Consider the following 19,506-nt stretch of genomic DNA (forward strand, 5'->3'; position numbering starts at 1 on the left):
TCATTTTGAGATATTTCTTCTTTCAATCTATGGAAAAGAAGTATACGCACACATCCCAGTACAATAAACCTATAAGTAAAGTAGCATGCTACAAAAGTAGTGCTCTAAAATATATTGTATTCTTAAAATAAATAATAAGAAGAGAAAGAAATTTTTATTCTTTTTTAATATCTTTATTTAAACACCTTGATTACAAATACGATTGTAGTTGGGTTTCAGTCATGTAAAAAACACCCCCTTCACCAGTGCAACATTCCCACCACCAATGTCCCAAATCTCCCTCCATCCCACCCCACCCCTACTGATAGTTCTCATTGTAGTTATTTCTCTAACTGTACTCATTACGCTTTTTGGTGAGCTTCGTGTTGTGAGCTGGACCTTCCAGCCCTCCTCTCTTTTGTTTCTGGGAATTATAGTAAAAATGTCTTTTATTTTGAAAAAGAATTTTAAAAACCAGTCTCATTCTTATTTATGCCACCCAAGCCCCTCAAATATCTAGAAATCATTTTAAGCAGAGACCCACTTAAAGTGATTTTTTAAGATAATATTTTATTTAAACACCTTGGTTACAGACATGATTGTGGTTGGGTTTCAGTCATATAAGAGGACACCCCCATCACCAGTGCAACATTCCCACCACCAGTGTCCCAAATATCCCTCCTTCCTACCGTGCCCCCACCTGTACTCTAGACTGGCTTTCTATTTCTCTCATACATTCTCATTGTTAGGATAGTTCATAATGTAATTATTTCTCTAAATAAACTCATCACTCTGTGGTGAGGTTCATGAAATGGGCTGTAACTTCCAGCCCTCCTTTCTTTTGTCTCTGAAAATTATTGCAAGAATGTCTTTCATTTTTCTTAAAACCCATAGATGAGTGAGACACTCAAGAGGTTCCCAACTGCAAGAGACTGTGAGTGTTGCCTGTGCGTGTTTTTCTACTGTCCTGTGTTCTGAATTTCTCGTGAGTGGGCCGAAAAGGGCCCAGCAAAATCGCTCTCCTAAAGTGATTTTTTTAATCATAGTTTCTATCAATTAATTTTTAATGCTGTTTAATATTGGCTGAAGTCCTTAAAAGGTCTCTTTCAATAAAGAGGCAATGAATAAAGTAAAACAGAAGGTAATCCAAAAGCATTAAGCAATTACTCTTTGGCAGTCACATTAACTCTATTACTTCTCTTGCTAATTAATCTTTATACCAGTCAGCAAATTTTTCATTAGAAGAGCATTTTTCAAAAGGCTCTTAGTGGACAATAAAACTGAGATTTACCAAATTCAAAGTCATATACATGCTCTCAAATATATACATTTAAGTTCCACTAGTGGATGTCTGGCCTCCAAAGGTACCTATTTTATGTCTTAAAGCTATGTCATCATTTTTCCTTTTGGTGTTTTTGTTTTATAATCAGTATAAATTTTCAAAAAATATGGCTAGTGGCACAGTAGTTCAAAATTTAACATTGCCACTAAAACTGATGAAAAAGAGCCAAGATAAAGCTTCATTTCATCCTTATCAGTTGAACTACATCTACATAATTCCCTGTAAATTCATATTATGCAGAGTCAAAACCTTAACATTTAGATAATAATTATTCTGTGTTATGAATAAGTGATCTTTTTATCTTATTTTTCCTCTGCTGTTTAAGATTTTGGTGCTACTGGGTGGGGAGTTAAATTTTTACTAAGTATTTTCAACTATAATTCACATTGAGTTCTATTTTCCAAGGTCAACATTTATATTTAGAAATCATTATAAATAGTGCAGTTATTATTTTTTGTTTAAAATTTTCAATTGGTTACATTCAGTATTTAATAGCTAAAAATAATAAATTCTTAAATATTTCAACTTTGATCTAAGGTCAAGAGTTTATTATAAAGCTTACTTGATTATTCTAATTATTTGTGGGTTTGTGTCTTAAAGGCCAAATAATAGATCAAAAGAGCTTACTTTTAAGTAAATGAAGACACAAGGGAAAGCCAGAGTGATAGTACAATAGGTAGGATGTTTGATCCCCAGCGTCCCATAGGGGTCTCTGAGGTCGGCCAGAACTGACCCCTGAGCACAGAGCCAAGAGTAAGCTCTGAGTACCTCCAGGTGTAACCCAAAAACAAACAAACAAAAATCACTGAGGAGATTACTACATTAAGAAAGAATTCATCAGATCTGTTATAGCAAGGGCCCAGTAATACTATTTCAAAGAGACATTTGCACTATTCTGTTCACAGTAGTCACAGTAGCCAAGATTTGGAAAGAGGAGCCAGAGAGATAGAACAGTGGGAGGGCATTTGTCTTGCATGCCGGGAGGGACCCAGTTCAATTCCCAGCATCCCATATGCCCTCCCCCAGCCTGCCAGGGGTGATTTCTAAGTTCAGAGCCAGGAGTAATCTCTGAGGTCCACTGAGTGTGACCCCAAAAACAAATCAATCAATAAAAATATTTAGAAAGAACTTAAGTTTGCAATTACAGATAAGAAGATAAAAGAAGGTGGTACATGTAAATTATGAACAATTATCCAGCTATAAGAAAATATGAAATCACACAATTTACTGCTTCATGAACAGAACAAATGAATATTAGGCTGAGTAGATTCAGTCAGAGGGAGAGGGACACATAGAGGCTGATACCTCTTAGATAAACAATATAAAGAAACCTAGTAAGAGCAAGACAAATGGCCTATGGTAGCAGACCCTAAGAGTCAACCTGCAGAACTGGATTTTTCAAAGTTGTGGAATGAGGGGATGGCAGGAGGACCTTGGGACGTTGGTTGGTGGAGGGATGCATTGGTGATACTTTAATGATAGATGTGTTATTGTAGCCGAAAGTGCTATCATGCTGCCTAAATTTAATTTAAGGTAATTTTAAAAACAATTGACCAGATGCCCAAAGGAATGAGGTACATAATTGAGATAACAATTAGTATCTGAAAAAGCATGAAGGAAAGGGTGATATCTGGAGTTGCAGGCATCAAATACAACCCGAATAAACAAAGAAGTGGCTGTGTGCTCAGAGGAAGTAACGACTAGAGAAAGTGGGTGTTGCATAAAAGAGTTGGTGGAGGTTGAAATAAAAGACTCAAAGGTTAATTGGATATGGAGATGAGAGACAGAGAAGCAGAAGAGGTCACTCAAAGTCCTATCTAAATGATGCCATTAGGGACAGGAGCCATAGCACAGCAGGTACCTGGTAGGAGGCCAACCTGTCATCTTACATGGTCCCCAGAGACTTCAAGGAGTAATTCTGAGCAGAGCTAAGAGTAACCCTTGAGCACCAAGTGTAGCCCAATAAACAATAAATAAATAGATAAATTATCTGTTTGTTGAAATGAATAATGCTGTTTAACAAGAAATTAAAGAAAGAAGCCAAGTACCAGTCCATATGTTGTCTTTGGACAATTAATAAAAGCTATGTTTTCTATTTCCAAATAGTCAGAAAATAGCTTTGATTGTCACTTGGTCACTTTGATTCTTTCACTGAAGTTAGTAAATTCTTTTGATTCCTCACTAAGGTTAGTAATGAAAAAGAAAAAAAGAAAAAGAAAGTAAAATCAGGAGCCAGACTGATAGCACAGCAGTAAAGATTTGCCTTGCACCCAGATAACCCAAGACAGATCCATCCCACATGGTCCCCCCAGCCTGCCAGCAGTGATTTCTGAGCACAGAGCCAAGAGTAGTCCCTGAGCATCTACGGGTATGGTCAAAAATAAATTTTAAAAAATCTGTAGAACAGTTTTTTATGTCTAACCTAATGTTCCTGCACTTACATCAATTTCCTGGCGTTTTGTGAGACATAGTCACCATATTTTATGGGGGTATTTCTAAGACTATTTTTTGCTTTAAAATCTCTTTTATCATATTCTTCTTATTCAGATATATGTGCATATGTGATGTTTCAAGAATAATCTAAGACACTGTTGAATTTTTAAAAGCAAAATATACATACCAATTTAGTTTTTATATTCCTATCTTCTTGTTTAGAATGCTTAAGGCATTAAAATAATTGAAAAATAGGACAACAATGCATCGTCAATAAAATCTGTTAATATTTAGCCTGAAGAAAAAGAAAAAATTACTAACAAATTCAAATTTTAGAGAATATTTATCTCTCATAAATATTCTTTGCATCACATTTTAGAAGTGAGGGTATAATTATTAGGAAACATGAATAATAATGTGCTTATGAGTCTACACATTCATGAGAGCATATATGCATATGCGAATTTCTGATCATTAATAGTATAACCTGGCATCTCTTCCCTTAGTACTTGATATAGTGGGAATGATATTCTAAGGATCTGAAAGGAGTGGCCTGAATGAAATAGATAGCCCCTTGCTTTTCTTTGTTAATTATTATTTTGGACAAGTTACATTGGCACTCTAAACTTGTTGCTTCATATGTGTAACAGATACAATGCTGCTCCATAGGATCCCTGTGAGAGTTGAATTAAATAGTATAACCCTGTCATATGCTGCAACTTACTACAAAAGGATTAAGATGTTTTACCTAAATAAACATTCATCTGTAATAATTGCAGAGAGTTCATGTGAGATTTTAATTGACATGATCACCTCTTCCAGATCAGATCCCAACATCAGGTGTCTTCGCTCAAGTTATGAGATTGTCTCTCTTATCTGTTCCACTAATCGGGTGAAAGTCAAACCATTTTCAGCCATAGAAACAGAAATGAGGTAAGACATGATAGCCACAAGGCTGTCCTTTATTGCATAAAAATAATGGATGTAATCAGTGCCCTGATGAAAGATACTCAGATACTTTTAGAAGAAAATAAGCAGCAAGGGTAGAAGTGTTCCCTGATATTTCCTCCTCATGAAAGACATTCTGTCTTCTCCATAGTATAAGGTTAAAAACAATGAAGAGAGGGGAAAGAAGTTCATCCAACTCCTAGAATTGTCTTCTGCAAACAATGATAATTTGTCTTTTCATTTTATTGCACTGGTGATCCTGAACCAGTTGTTACCGATTTTCAAGTGTCAATTTGTTAAACATTCAGACATTTCAAGTACTCGTTGGAGAGCACAGGCATTGCCAAAAAATTATTTAAATGTACAACTAAATAAACATTATTTCAAAGCAAAGGTACGCCACTTTTTAATTTCCCTGAAGATCATACTGATACTATATACAATTAATCATTGCAATACATCCTACATTTAAAAAATTTAGGGACCTGGAATAAGAACAATAGTACAGAGGTAGGGCATTTATTTGGCTTACACACAGTCAACTCAGGACAGACCTGAGTTCAATCCCCAGCCTCCCATATGGTTCTCTGAGCCTGCAAGGAGAGATTTTTTTTACTTAATATCTTTATTTAAACACCTTGATTACAAATATGATTGTAGTTGGATTTCAGTCATGTAAAGAACACCTCCCTTCACCAGTGCAACATTCCCATCACCATTGTCCCAAATCTCCCTCCTCCCCACCCAACCCCCACCTGTACTCTAGACAGGCTTTCTACTTCCCTCATTCATTCACATTCTTATGGTAGTTCTCAATGTAGTTATTTCTCTAACTGCACTCACCACTCTTTGTGGTGAGCTTTATGTCGTGAGCTGGACCTTCCAGCCCTCCTCTCTTTTGTCTCTGGGAATTATTGCAAAAATGTCTTTCATTTTTCTTAAAACCCAAAGATGAATTAGGCTATTCTGCGTCTATCTCTCTCCCTCTGACTTATTTCACTCAGCATAATAGATTCCATGTACAACCATGTATAGGAAAATTTTATGACTTCATTTCTTCTGACAACTTCATAATATTCCATTGCATACATGTACCACAGTTTCTTTAGCCATTCATCTATTGAAGGGCATCTTGGTTGTTTCCAGAGTCTGGCTATTTTAAAGAGTGCTGCAATGAATATATGTGTGAGGAAGGGATTTTTGTATTGTATTTTTGTGTTCCTAGGGTATTTCCCTAGGAGTGGTATAGCTGGATTGTATGGGAGCTCAACTTCCAGGTTTTGGAGGAATCTCCATATCACTTTCCATAAAGGTTGTACTAGACTGTATTCCTACCAGCAGTGAATAAGAGTACCTTTCTTTCCACATCCCCGCCAGCACTGCTTATTGCTATTCTTTGTGATGTGCACCAATCTCAGTGGCGTGAGATGGTAGGTACCTCATAGTTGTTTTGATTTGCATCTCCCTGATAATTAGTGATGTGGAGCATCTTTTCATGTGCCTTTTGGCCATTTGTATTTCTTCTTTATCAAAGTGTCTGTCCATTTCTTCTCCCCTTTTTTGATGGGATTAGATGTTTTTTTTCTTATAAAGTTCTGTCAGTGCCTTGTATATTTTGGATATTAGTCCCTTATCTGATGGATATTGGGTGAATAGTTTCTTCCACTCAGTGGGTGGTTCTTGTATCCTGGGCACTATTTGCAAGGAGCGATTTCTGAGTGCAGAGCCCTGAGTAACCCCTGAGCATCACCAGGTGTGGCCCAAAAACAAACAAAAAATATTTAGGGACCAGAAAAATGGAACAGGCAATACTTGTCTTGCCTAAGGTCAATCTGGATTTGTTTCCCAGAACCTTATATGGTCCCTCAAATACTGCCAGAATTTATCCAAAAGCACAGAATCAGGAAGACTCCTTGAGCACAGCCAGGTGTGGCATAAAACCAAAAACCAAAAATAGGAAATAGTAATAGTGTTACTTAAATAGCACATTATTTTTCCTCTAGTATTGAATAGATGTCTATTTTTGTTGTTTTATTGATAATTTTATTTATTAACAAAAAGAATTATCAGATATATAAAGTTTACTATGTGATAACTAATAACTTTTTCATTTTTGTTGATTCAGATTCTGTGGTTTACAGTTCAATTAATCATGGCTTTTGTTTATATGATTCCAACATCACATCCATCACCAGTGTACCCACTTCCCTCCCTCATAATGCCAATTCCACCCAAACCCCAACCCAATTGTGTAGACAGTTCTCCCATTAGATTAAGAAAAACTTGATATACAACTGACACAGTACTCTGCTCATGTCCCAGTTCTGTAGTTATTATTGTTTACAGTAAATATGATAATAACTGCTTCATTTCTTGGGAGTTTAATTTTTCTTATTAGGGCAATATGTCAACTGCATTTTTTAATATAATTTATTTGATTGATTGATTGGGTTTTGAGCCACACTGGGGACTGTGCTCAGGTGTTAATCCTGGCTCTGTGCTCAGAAATGACCCCTGGCAGGCTGGGGGACATGCCGGGAATCAAACTGGGTCCTTCCTGGGTCAGCCACATGCAAGGCAAATGCCCTACTGCTGTGCTATCTCTCCAGCCCCCTCAACTGTATTCTTAACTGTATTTAGTTAGGGTAAGATGGTTTATATTAGTACCAAAATATATGGCATTGGTGCACAAAATGACCTCCACCAAAATGTTCATGGTCCTTCACTATGTTACTGCAAATCATTCATCATTCCCCTATACCACTCTGCCCAGTCTTTAGTTATCATTATTCATTATTGTAATCCAAGTTCATGGAAGTTATTATTATCCAATATTTCCCCTTGTTTTATCTCACTATATACTATAAATAAGTTCTATCACAGTATTTTGTATATAGTCATTTTATATAATTGGTACGTAGATTTTTATAGATGTTTAAGTAGAAATATTTCTACTTATAAATAAATACTTTTGTTAATATTAATCATATGTCATATTACTTAATATATTCTTACATAATCCCCTGATAATATTTTGTTAGTTTTGGGGACACAACCTGCAATGCTCAAGGGTTACTCATGGCTCTTCACTCAAGAATCATGCCAGGAATTGCTCAGGGGAACACATGCGGTTCCAGGGATCAAATCTGGGTCAATGGTGTGCAAGGCAAGCTCATTACACCCTGTCTATCTCTCTGGCCCCAATCCCCTGATCTATTGACTTGTGAAATTATAAGACTGATAGATATCATGCATTTTTCTTTTTTTATATTTTTAAATTTTAGGGGAGGGCACACCCAGAGATACACAGGGATTACCCCTGGCTATGTGTTCAGAAATCACTCCTAGGGTATATCTCTAGAAGTGATGTAGCTGATCATATCGGAGCTCATTTTCCAGGTTTTTTTTTTCTAGGAATTTCCATATGGGATGCGGGGTATCCAACCCAGGTCTGTCCTGGGTCAGCCACGTGAAAGGCAAATGCCCTACTGTTGTGCTATAGCTCTGGCCCTGATATTTTTAAATAAATTTAAGCTTATTATTATTAAATTTATGTAGCATGTTTATAATAGCATTAACATTTATAATGTGATATATGCATTTACACTTTACCACCAACAAAATGTCCAAGACCCTGCACTAATGTGTTAATAACATTTATACTCTACCTCCTCATTTCCCTTAAGATCTCACATACCATATAAAATACCGTCATTCTTTTTTAATCCAATGCCCATGGTCCGTCATTCTTCAATAATGTGTATTCTCTTGTTTTGTTTCTGTGTATTACAGATAAATGAGGTCATCTGGTATTCTCCTTCATCTAAATTATTTTCACTTGACATATCTGATTTCATCTAAGTTGCAGAAAACTGGAAGACTTTTCTTATAGCAAATGCACAATTTTTTATTCCTGCGATTGAGTATAATATTTGGAACATAAAAGACACTCAATTAAGGGCTGGAGCAGTGGTGCAGAGAATAAGGCATCTACCTTGCTCACACTAGCCTAGGACAGACCGCGGTTCAATCCCCCGGTTTCCCATATGGTCCCTCAAGCCAGGAGCGATTTCTGAGCGCATAACCAGGAGTAATCCCTGAGTGTCTCCAGGTGTGGCTGAAAAACAAAACAAACAAACAAACAAAAGACACTCAATTGCTAAGTTAGCAAAAAAAATGTTTTGCAATAAGCAGAACCTGGTAGGGGATTGTTGAGACTTTGATGTTTACTATTGTGGTAGCACACACTTGAAGAAAAGTTAAAGTATATAAAATATATATATATAAATGTATATTAAGAAAATTCAGTTAAAATAAGAAGCAAACAAAAAATTTGACAATAAGTAGAAGAATAATTATACTCAGTGTATGAGTTTTTGAGTTGTAATCTCTTTTACTTTACATTTTTTACTTTTTACTCTACATTTTAATTAATAATTTAATTATTTAATAGGAAATACCCCAAGTTAGCAACAGCTATCATTGATTTAAATCATCCTGAAGGCACATTTCTTTCCCACAATCATTTTGTTGTCCTTAAATACTTAAAAAGTATAAGTATAAAAGAATATTGAGAAAAAGACTTTTCCTAAAACACTAAATTTTTTATTTTGTTTTATTTGGGGGGCACACTTGGCAGTACTCACTAATGCTCAGGGGTTACTCCCAGCTCTGTACTCAGAAATTATTCTTGGCTGGCTTGGGAGACCATATGAATTGCTGACTCTTGAACTATTGCTTCAACTCCTCTCTAGATATTTTTTTCTCATTGAACCTTTCTTAATTTTTTGACTTTTTGCAGTAATGGGCACACATGACTTCCATAGTTAAGAATAAAGCCAAAATATAAAACTCCTTTATTCTCTAAAATATCCATTCAAGTGCAAGTCTACTCATTGAGATTACACAGAAGGCAAACTGTCTTTTATATTAAAAAAACTATTAACACTTAAAAAGAACTTTCAGATTTCCCCAAATGTTCCCTTATAGATTCCTTATAAAAATTGTTACATTGTTCCTAGATTATTTACATCTTATCTTTGAATGTACACCTACACTAGATAAATTTTCAAAACAGAGGTCATCAAACTATATCAGTTATTTGATGTGTGATTAATTAATGCCCACAATTAATATAATCTCTCTTTGGATTCTACTGAAACATTTGCATTCTGTGGAAACATTGGATTTTAGGGCTCATGACTCTGATAACTCATTTGGATTCATAAAAATTTCATTTTTAAGGGAAATTTTATTTCATTTCTTGGTCCCCAATCTATTTTCATACAAGTAAGGGCACATCTAATACCTTTTAACTTCCTGGCCTTCCTCCTCAAACAGTGAACTCATACAGTGGACTCAGCGGAATGGCAGCATAGTGACAGAATTTATTCTTGTGGGATTTGAGAAGAGCTCCCCTTCAACGCAGATGATACTCTTTGTCCTCTTCCTGGCCCTCTATAGCCTAGCCATGGCCATGAATGGCGTCATCATCTTCATCACCTGGACAGATCCTAGGCTCAACAGTCCCATGTACTTCTTCCTGGGTCATCTGTCCATCATAGATGTCTGCTTCATCACTGCCACCATCCCACAGATGTTAATTCACCTGGTGGTCAAGAACCATGTTGTCTCCTTTGCCTCCTGCTTGATCCAGATGTATCTAGTTTTTGGTGTGGGTGTTGCCGAATGTATTCTCCTGGCTTTTATGGCCTATGATCGTTATGTTGCTATCTGTCACCCACTTAACTATGCCCAGATCATGAGCCATCAAGTCTGTGTGAGGTTGGTAAGTACAGCCTGGATCACTGGCATGACCAATGGCATCCTACTTGACTACATGACATTCCGTGGTCCATTCTGTAGAGACAACCACATAGAAAACTTTTTCTGTGAGGCCCCCATAGTCATCAGCCTCTCTTGTGGAGATCCACTGTTTAGTATGAAGGTGATATTTTTTGATGCCATCGTTGCTCTTCTAAGTCCCATGGTGCTCATTGTCATCTCCTATGCCCGCATCCTAACCTCCATCCTTGGAAGATCCTCCTCCTCGGGTCGGGGGAAGACCTTCTCCACTTGTGCTTCCCACCTGACTGTGGTCATCTTTTTCTACACCTCAGCTATGTTCTCTTACATGAACCCACGCAGCACACATGGCCCTGACAAGGACAAACCTTTCTCCCTCCTCTACACAATCATTACCCCCATGTGCAACCCCATCATCTACAGTTTTCGAAATAAAAAAATGAAGAGGGCCATGATGAGAGCCCTTGCAAGGACTGGCCTGATACAAGAACCTATGTAGTAGAAAATTCCCTAAAGAAAAAGCATCATCTTCTGTCTTCTACTCTCAGTCCTGGGAGGTGGAAATGTCACCAAAACTGATGAAAATCAGGAAAGAATACTCATAGCTTCCTTGTGACCGCATCAGACCTATAAGTTCCATACCTGGGAGTTGGGAGGCTCCCCTGGTAATGCTCTGAAACTATGCAATACTGGAGATTAAACTGAGAGCTCCTACATACAAAGGTCTAGTTCTTTCAGCAGTCAATCCAACCCCTTAGAAATGTATCTTCATGGCTAATGCTGATATCTGATCTCATTTTAAATGCAGGCTGATCTTTCCAAACTTCTCTTAATACTGGAGAAGCAACGTGTAACAAAATGCAGTTTATTTGAAAATTTAGGGAAAGAAGAATATACTTCAAAAAACATTTTGAGTGTCAGAGACTTGGTACAGGTGTTAAGGTGTTTTCTTTCCATCCCAGTATGGTCCCAGACAGAACAAACAGTCCATTAAGCACTCAAAGAATTATTCCTGAGCACAAATTTAGGAATAATACCTGAACATTGTTAAACCTCCCCACAATAAAAAGAAAAAGTATTTGAATGCATTTTCATGAACATTTCTTTAGATGATTTATTAAGTTAATAAGGCCAACTTTTAGGGGAAAAATTGAAAAACAAGTGAGTCAAAGAAACATGTTGAACTTAAGAGGAACATGACTTGGGAGAAACATGCTAGGAAGTGTTTGATTCTACATACAAAATTGAGGAAACTTCAAAATTCTTCAAGAAACTTTCTAGTAAAATCTACCAGTTTATTGATTGTATTGTATTACTTTTCATTTTTTAAGGTTTTTTTGTCTGTTTTTGTTTTGGGGCCACACCAGGTGACGCTCAGGGGTTCCTCCTGGCTATGCGCTCAGAAGTCGCTCCTGGCTTGGGGGACCATATGGGACACTGGGGGATAGAACCATGGTCCATCCTAGGCTAGCATGGGCAAGGCAGACGCCTTGCCTTTTGCTTTTTAAAGCCCAGTAACAGGAACAACCAGAATGCCAATATATGTAGAGAAGTGGGAAGAGAGAGTGCAGAAAAGCAGCAGAAACTGTAAAGAGGAGAGTAACCACAACAGGAATCATGCATGAGATGTGGCCTATGCAATGGAGTATCATAGGGTCAACGAAGCTTCAAATGACATCCGCACTGTGTAACAACATTTTAAAATAACTCTTCATTGGGGCTGGAGCAATAGGACAGCAGTAGGGTGTTTGCCCCTGAATGTGGCTGACCCACGATGGACCTGGGTTCAATCCCCGCATTCCCCCAATGCAGGAGCCATTTCTGAGCACAGAGCCAGGAGTAATCCCTGAGTGTCACCAGGTGTGGCCCAAAACCAAAACAAAACAAAACAAAAAACAACAAAAAACACTTAATTTTATCTTAGGCACCGAGGCTTATTAATTTATTACTCATGTTCATACATCAAATATTCCAGCACCACACTTTCTACATAAATTTATGATGTTTTTTTTTCAATTGAATTTTTGTCATTAGTACGAATTTATACTGTATAATTTGAGTATATTTTTAGTGAAGGGTCTTCTATTGCCTTAGTGACAATAACTCACTTTCCTAAAATCCATTATTAAAACTTCTATCATCTACCTTTCCTGGCCCTATTCTGTCATCCTAATTCTAGAACAGTTTACTTACATGGTGATGATTTTCTCTGGAGTCAACTTTAACAATATATGAAAATATCACTGATTTTCACCAACAGAGTGGGAAATCTAATAAGTAGTGATTAGGATTGTTGCTCAAATTTTCTACTATACACAAATTTCCTACTGAGCACCAAAAAAAGTATTATTTTGTTCCAATTGTTGGTATTACTGAGGTATTAAAAGGGTAGAGTCAGAAATGTGACAACATAAATTAATATGCCAAAAAAGAGACAGAATATGTCAAAGCAAAAATAGAACATAAATAGATATTTCATAGATATTTTATGATTGACCTAGGGCAGGATTTCTGCTGGCACTGTCATAGCAATCTTCTATGTAAATATAAGATCTGTTATCCACCCTTCTCAGCTAAGACTGAATCTTCTCAAACATTTTCTGAGTCTTATGTCACCTTAATACTAAAAGCAGAGACATCACTTTTAAAAAACAGAAAATTACAGACCAATTTTCTTGATAAATTTAGATGCAAATATCACCATAAAAACCCCACAAACAAAATTCAACAATATATTAAATGTAGTCTACATCACAACCAAGTGGTTTTACCCAGGGAATCAAGGATGAAGGCTCAATGAGTAAAATCAATGAACATAAAATGTTGCATTAATAAAAGTAAAGATCATAATCATGTTATACCATCAATATATGCAAATAAAACATTTGACAAGATTCAAAACCCATTTATCATTTCTCAAAAATCTCTTTAAAAAATGGGACAAGGTGGAGCATGTCTTAATACTGAAAAGGCCTTTTATCACAAACCCACAATTCATCATACTCGACAGTGAAAAGTTGAACATTTTTCTCAAGATCAGGCCCAAGATAAGCATATCTATTCTCACCATATTATCCAATATAGCATGGACAGTCAATATTATCCTCCACTCACATAAATAGTATTCAACACTTTAAATTCATACTTTACTTTCATACTCATATATAGTATATACATAAATAATACCTTATACATAGTTTTCAACATAATAATGTTACATATTTTAAAATATCACAGAATGAAAGGACATTACATTATATATATCCATGGAAAAAATCTAAAAACCCTCCTATATAGCAAAGTAATAGACTAAAAATGTCAGTGCACTAAAACTTACTTCATTTTACATAAAACATACTTACGTAGACAGAAAAAAAGTTTTGATCCCAATTAGAATGGTATACCCAAAACTAAAAGAAAAAACAACAAAGTGAAAGACATACTTATAATTCACTACCAAAAGAATAAGTCACAAAAAAACAGAAACATAATTTTGCTCATGGATTACAAGGGTATCATTAGACTAGGTTCCATAAAATACTCTATGGAAAACATACATGGAACTCTCCAGGACATAGACTTTAGAGATTTTTAATTATTTAATTAATAGAAATAACATAATAGAAATTTTAAATGTAAAATTTAACACTTGACAAAGATAACAAAAATAAAAAATAAACAAATGGGACTAGAGAAAATGTAAAAATTCTTACATAGCAAATAAAACAAAATAAAAACATCCTGCTGAATAGAAGAAAATATTGGCACATAATACATCACATCAAGGGTTAATATCCAAGATTTTAATATCCACCAACAAAGCTCAACAGCAAAATATAAATCAATTACAAACTGGGAAGAAATGAAAAGATATTTGAATATAGAGGACCTAAGTATGGTTAATATACATATTTAAAAGTGTTCATTGCCAAGCATTATTAAGGAAATCTAATCAACACAATAAGTTTCATCTCATGCCAGTAGCAAAGGCATATGTCAAAAATACTGGGAACAACTAGTGTTGAAATTGTGGTGAAAAGGAAATCCATTCACTTTTGGTGAGAATGTCATTTTTGGTTCAGTTTCTTGGAAAAAGTAAAAATAAAGCTTCCATATTACTCAGTGTTTTCATTTCTTGGCATCTACCCCCCAAACACAAAAAACATTAATGATATAATGTGCATGTACTCATATGGCAGCACTTAATACAATAGCGCAATAGTCATACATGAAAACAAACAAAATGTCCATTGATGGATGGTGTTGGGTTCCCTGTGATGCTGTTCCCAAACAGCCTGTATACAGAACCTGTAGAGCAACTGTTCTTGGGGATCCCATAGAACAACTTTTTGGGGGACTCTCCTGGAGATGAAAACTTCAGACACCGTTCAAGAAATAGGGACGGACAACACAGAGAGGTACCATCTTTCCATGGTTAATGATGACTTGCAGACCACCTCTCCTCCCTCACAGAGAGCTCTGAGAAGGGAGTTAATGGGTCACTTTTATTGCCCACTGTGTTGTTCCTGAAACATTCCTAAGCTCCAGTGTTCATGCTTGCTTTCTCCCTGAGGCCCCACTCATCCTGGCTGTGCTTCTGCTATGTGTGTGGCCCTGTCACTTCCTCTTGTCCTAGCCAAGCATTGTTGGAATGAAATAAAGGGTTTCTGGCCATCAGACTGGGACCTGTTCTTTACTGGTTAACAGCTGATGGTAACATCCTCGGGACTGAACACACTGGCAAGATAGAAGTTGACGCTTGCTCATTAGCTGATTGGGTTGACATAGATGGCTAATTAAGTGGCATATGTGTGTTTTGTGTGTGACTTTAAAGAAGATAGGACCATGCAGTCACTGCAATATGGATACAACTGAAAGATATCATGTTAAGTAAAATAGGTCATGGGAAAAGGGCAAGTATTAGATATTCTCACTCATCTAGGGTATAAAATAAAAGGAATGGATAGTATCAAATGATAACAAGTGCTTTTTTAGGGTCACAAATGTGGGAATACTAACCAAAGGGAATGTGATAACAAGTGCTATTTTTAGAGTTACGAAACAGAAGAAATATTAAAAAAAGGTCTGGCCTGGAGAGATAGCACAGCAGATAGGAATATTGTGTTGCATAAAATTGATCCAGATTCAAGCCCCACCATCTAATATGGACCCCCCAGGCACTGCTAGAAGTGATTCTTGAGTGCAGAGCCAGGAGTAACTCTTAAAAGTTTAGGGGTATGGCCCCCGCCATCTCCCAAAAAATATCAAGCAAGGAGAAAAGGTGGAGAGGCGTGAATAAAGATGTGGTCTGGAAGTGGCATAGAGGGGTTGATAGTTTGAATAGTTTAGTAGTAGTAAGTTGTAAAAGCTATGTATATCATAAACTGTAACTATTAATGTTATTGTGAACATGTGACCTAAATTACAATAATTTAACATTTTTAAGTTTATAGCTCCAAAGAAAGTATAGTGAAGAAGATTGCCATGCTTGCAACTGACTCCAGTTGGATCCCGGCACCCAAAAAGAGTCCCCAAGAAAGGGCAGAAGCTATCCCCAGGTAGACTTAAGAGTAATCCAGGAGTATTGATGGTGTGTGTGGCCTAACCCCTCCCCATGCCACTCTATTCAAAACATGAGTACAATCCTTACCAAAATTTCCATGGCATTACTTAAAGGCAGAGAATAAATACTTATAAATTTCATATAAAATTATTGTGTTCCAGAATAGACAAAACAAATTATGAAAAAATGGGAAGTTTAAAATTCCCTAATTTTAAACTATAAAAAATACTAATAAAATATGTCTGCTACAGAATAAAAAACAGACTTTGAAATCATTAGAATAGAATTGAGAATCTTGATATAAAGACATTTAGTTTAAAATAGACCTCTAGGTGAAACAAATGTTTTCAACAAAAGTGAAGTGCTGCAGGGGTCCTCAAAGTTTTTAAACAGGGGGCCAGTTCACTGTCCTTCAGACTGTTGGAGGGCCAGATTATAATAAAAACAAAAATTATGAACAAATTTCTATGCACACTGCATAGATCTTATTTAGAAGTGAAGAAACAAAATGGGAATAAATACAATATGTGGCCCACGGGCCGTAGTTTGAGGACCATTGTGAGGATCAAAGTAAGTACAGTGGGCACGTGGCCAATCTGGATTTGAACCCCAGCACCAAATATGGTCCCCATTCATATTGTCATTAGTGATCCCTGAACACAGAGCCAGGAATAGTCAGATGTGACCCCAAAACCAAGAAACTGAAAAGAAAGAAAAAGAAAATTGTAACCTAATAATAATTCGGGCAATAGTATAGTGAATAAGGTGCTTGTTCTCCAAACAAGTGGAAGCAGAGATAAACAGATGGGAATATATTAAGCTGAAAGACTATACTTTCAGGGATCATTTCTATAGTATGGAAATATATTAAGCTGAGAAGCTTCTGCATCTCAAAGGATATAGTTCCCAGGAGACAAAAGCAACCTTCTGAGTGGGAGAAACTATTCACCCAATACCCATCAGATAAGGGGCTAATATCCAAAATATATAAGGCACTGACAGAACTTTACAAGAAAAAAAATCTAATTCCATCAAAAAATAAGGAGAAGAAATGAACAGACTCTTTGTCAAAGAAGAAATACAAATAGCCAAAAGGCACATGAAAAAAAATGCTCCACATCACTAATCATCAGGGGGATGCAAATCAAAACAACTATGAAGTACCATCTCACACCACAGAGATTGGCACACATCACAAAGAATGAGAACAAGCAGTGCTGGTGGGGATGTGGGGAGAAAAGTACTCTTATTCACTGCTGGTGAATTTATGGAAAGCAATATGGAGATTCCTCCAAAAACTGGAAATTGAGCTCCCATACAATCCAGCTATACCACTCCTAGGGATATGCCCTAGGAACACAAAAATGCGATACAAAAATCCTATATTCATTGCAACGCTCTTTACAATAGCCAGACTCTGGAAACAACCAAGATGCCCTTCAACAGACGAATGGCTAAAGAAACTGTGGTACATATACACAATGGAATATTATGCAGCCATCAGGAGAGATGAAGTCATGAAATTTTCCTATGCATAGATGTACACGAAATCTATTATGCTTAGTGAAATAAGTCAGAGGGAGAGAGATAGATGCAGAATACTCTCACTCATCTATGGGTTTTAAGAAAAAATGAGACATTTTTGCAATAATTCCCAGAGACAAAAGAGAAGAGGGCTGGAAGGTCCAGCTCACGACATAATGCTCACCACAAAGAGTGATGAGTGCAGTTAGAGAAATAACTACATTGAGAACTATCATGACAGTGTGAATGAATGAGGGAAGTAGAAAGCCTGTCTATAGTACAGGTGGGGTTTGGGTGGGGAGGAGGAAGATTTGGGACATTGGTGATGTTGCACTGGTGAAGGGAGGTGTTCTTTACATGACTGAAACCCAACCATAATCATGTTTGTAATCAAGGTGTTTAAATAAAGATATTAATAAAAAAAGAATAAGGTGCTTGCCTTCCATGGGGCCAGCCCCCATTCTGATAACCCTCTATAGTTTTCAGCCCATAGACTGGTCTTACCTGAGACCATATAATTTATTAGAAGAGTTTGTTCCAAGTTTTTGAAGAGAATTGGGATTTTAATGAGTATTGCATTAAATATGTATGATACTTTGGATAGGAAGTTCATTAAAGTTCATTTGGGTAGGAACTTTATTAAACAAGCCAATGATTATTCTTTAAGTAAATTAATAGGGTAATAATAAGTAAATAGAAACATTCTATTTCTTGGTATCTTCTATTTCTTTCACCAATAACTTATAGTTTTCACCATAGAAATCTGTCAACTCCTTTTTTAAAATGATGCTTTTAAATACTATTTTTAAAAAGATTGTGTTCTTAATTTCATTTTCTTCTAACTCATATTTTTGTATGCAGAAATACAACCAATTTTATATATGTGTTAATATTGTATTCTCCGACCTTGCTTGTATTAATTTATTTTTCCTAAAAGTTTTGGGGATATAATACATGGAGTTTTTGATGTACATTGTCATCTGCATATAGCCATAATTTAACTCATATTCTAGTTTGACTTGTTTGATACATTTATTTTTGTTTTGGAGCCATCCTGGTGATACTCGGGGCTTACTTTTGGTTCTGCATTCAGGGGTGACTATTGGTCATAGGCTTAGGTGACTGTGTGGGGTGACAAGAATCAAACCCAGCTCAGCTATGTGCAAGGTTAGTTCCTGCCCACTGCACTCTTGTTTCAGTCACTGAGATTTTTTGTCTGACTGTTGTGGCAATGACTTATAAAATCATTTTGAATGGATATCCTTGATTTGTGCTTTAGTTCAGAAAAAAGGATTCAAGTTTTCACCATTGAGCATGGTATTAATTGTGGGTTTGTTGTAGATAGACATTATCTTTAGATATATTCCTTCTGTCTGCTTTTAGAGGGCTTTATCATGAATGGGTGGGGAATCTGGTCAACTGTTCTCTCTACATCATATACTCATATGATCTTTATCATCCCTTTTGTTGACACATGTATGAAATTAATTTATTTGCATAAATTGAACCATTCTTGCATCATGAAAATGAACTCTGTTGGACCACAGTGTATAATAATACTATTGTTTATAATGTTGGAATTAGTTTTCTTTGATTTTGTTGAGGATCTCTGCAATGTTCATCAGAAGCATTAGTCTATAATTTTCCTTTCTAGTAATGTCTATCTACTTTTGAAATCAGGGTAATATTAGCTCCATAAAAACTATGAGAAGAGTTTCTATTTTCTCAATATTTTGGAATAACTTGAGGAATATGAGCACTTAAGTTTTGGTATAATTCACTAATGAACTCATCTGAAAGAGGGATTTTGTTCTTGGGGATATTTAAATTACAGTTTTAATTTCTTTACTCAATATTCGCCTGCTCGAGTTTTCTTTTTTTGTTTTGTTTTGTTTTGCTTTGCTTTGGGGTT

General features: G+C 36.1%; 1 protein-coding gene and 1 pseudogene across 1 annotated transcript in view; both read left to right on the forward strand.

Annotated features, from left to right (window-relative positions):
• Window positions 1-11,006, forward strand: part of LOC126022206 (olfactory receptor 10AD1-like) — a 33,558-nt gene extending 22,552 nt beyond the window's left edge. Inside the window, exons 2-3 of the mRNA XM_049783045.1 lie at window positions 4,534-4,687; window positions 10,043-11,006. Of these exons, the coding sequence (XP_049639002.1) occupies window positions 4,534-4,687; window positions 10,043-11,006 (1,118 nt within the window). The remainder of the gene's footprint in view (window positions 1-4,533; window positions 4,688-10,042) is intronic.
• A 5,888-nt stretch (window positions 11,007-16,894) lies between these two features.
• LOC126023369 (uncharacterized) lies at window positions 16,895-17,001 on the forward strand (annotated as a pseudogene).
• Window positions 17,002-19,506: the final 2,505 nt, after the last annotated feature.

This window comes from Suncus etruscus, chromosome 11 (assembly GCF_024139225.1).
Source record: "Suncus etruscus isolate mSunEtr1 chromosome 11, mSunEtr1.pri.cur, whole genome shotgun sequence".
In the NCBI taxonomy this organism is placed as follows: domain Eukaryota; kingdom Metazoa; phylum Chordata; class Mammalia; order Eulipotyphla; family Soricidae; genus Suncus; species Suncus etruscus.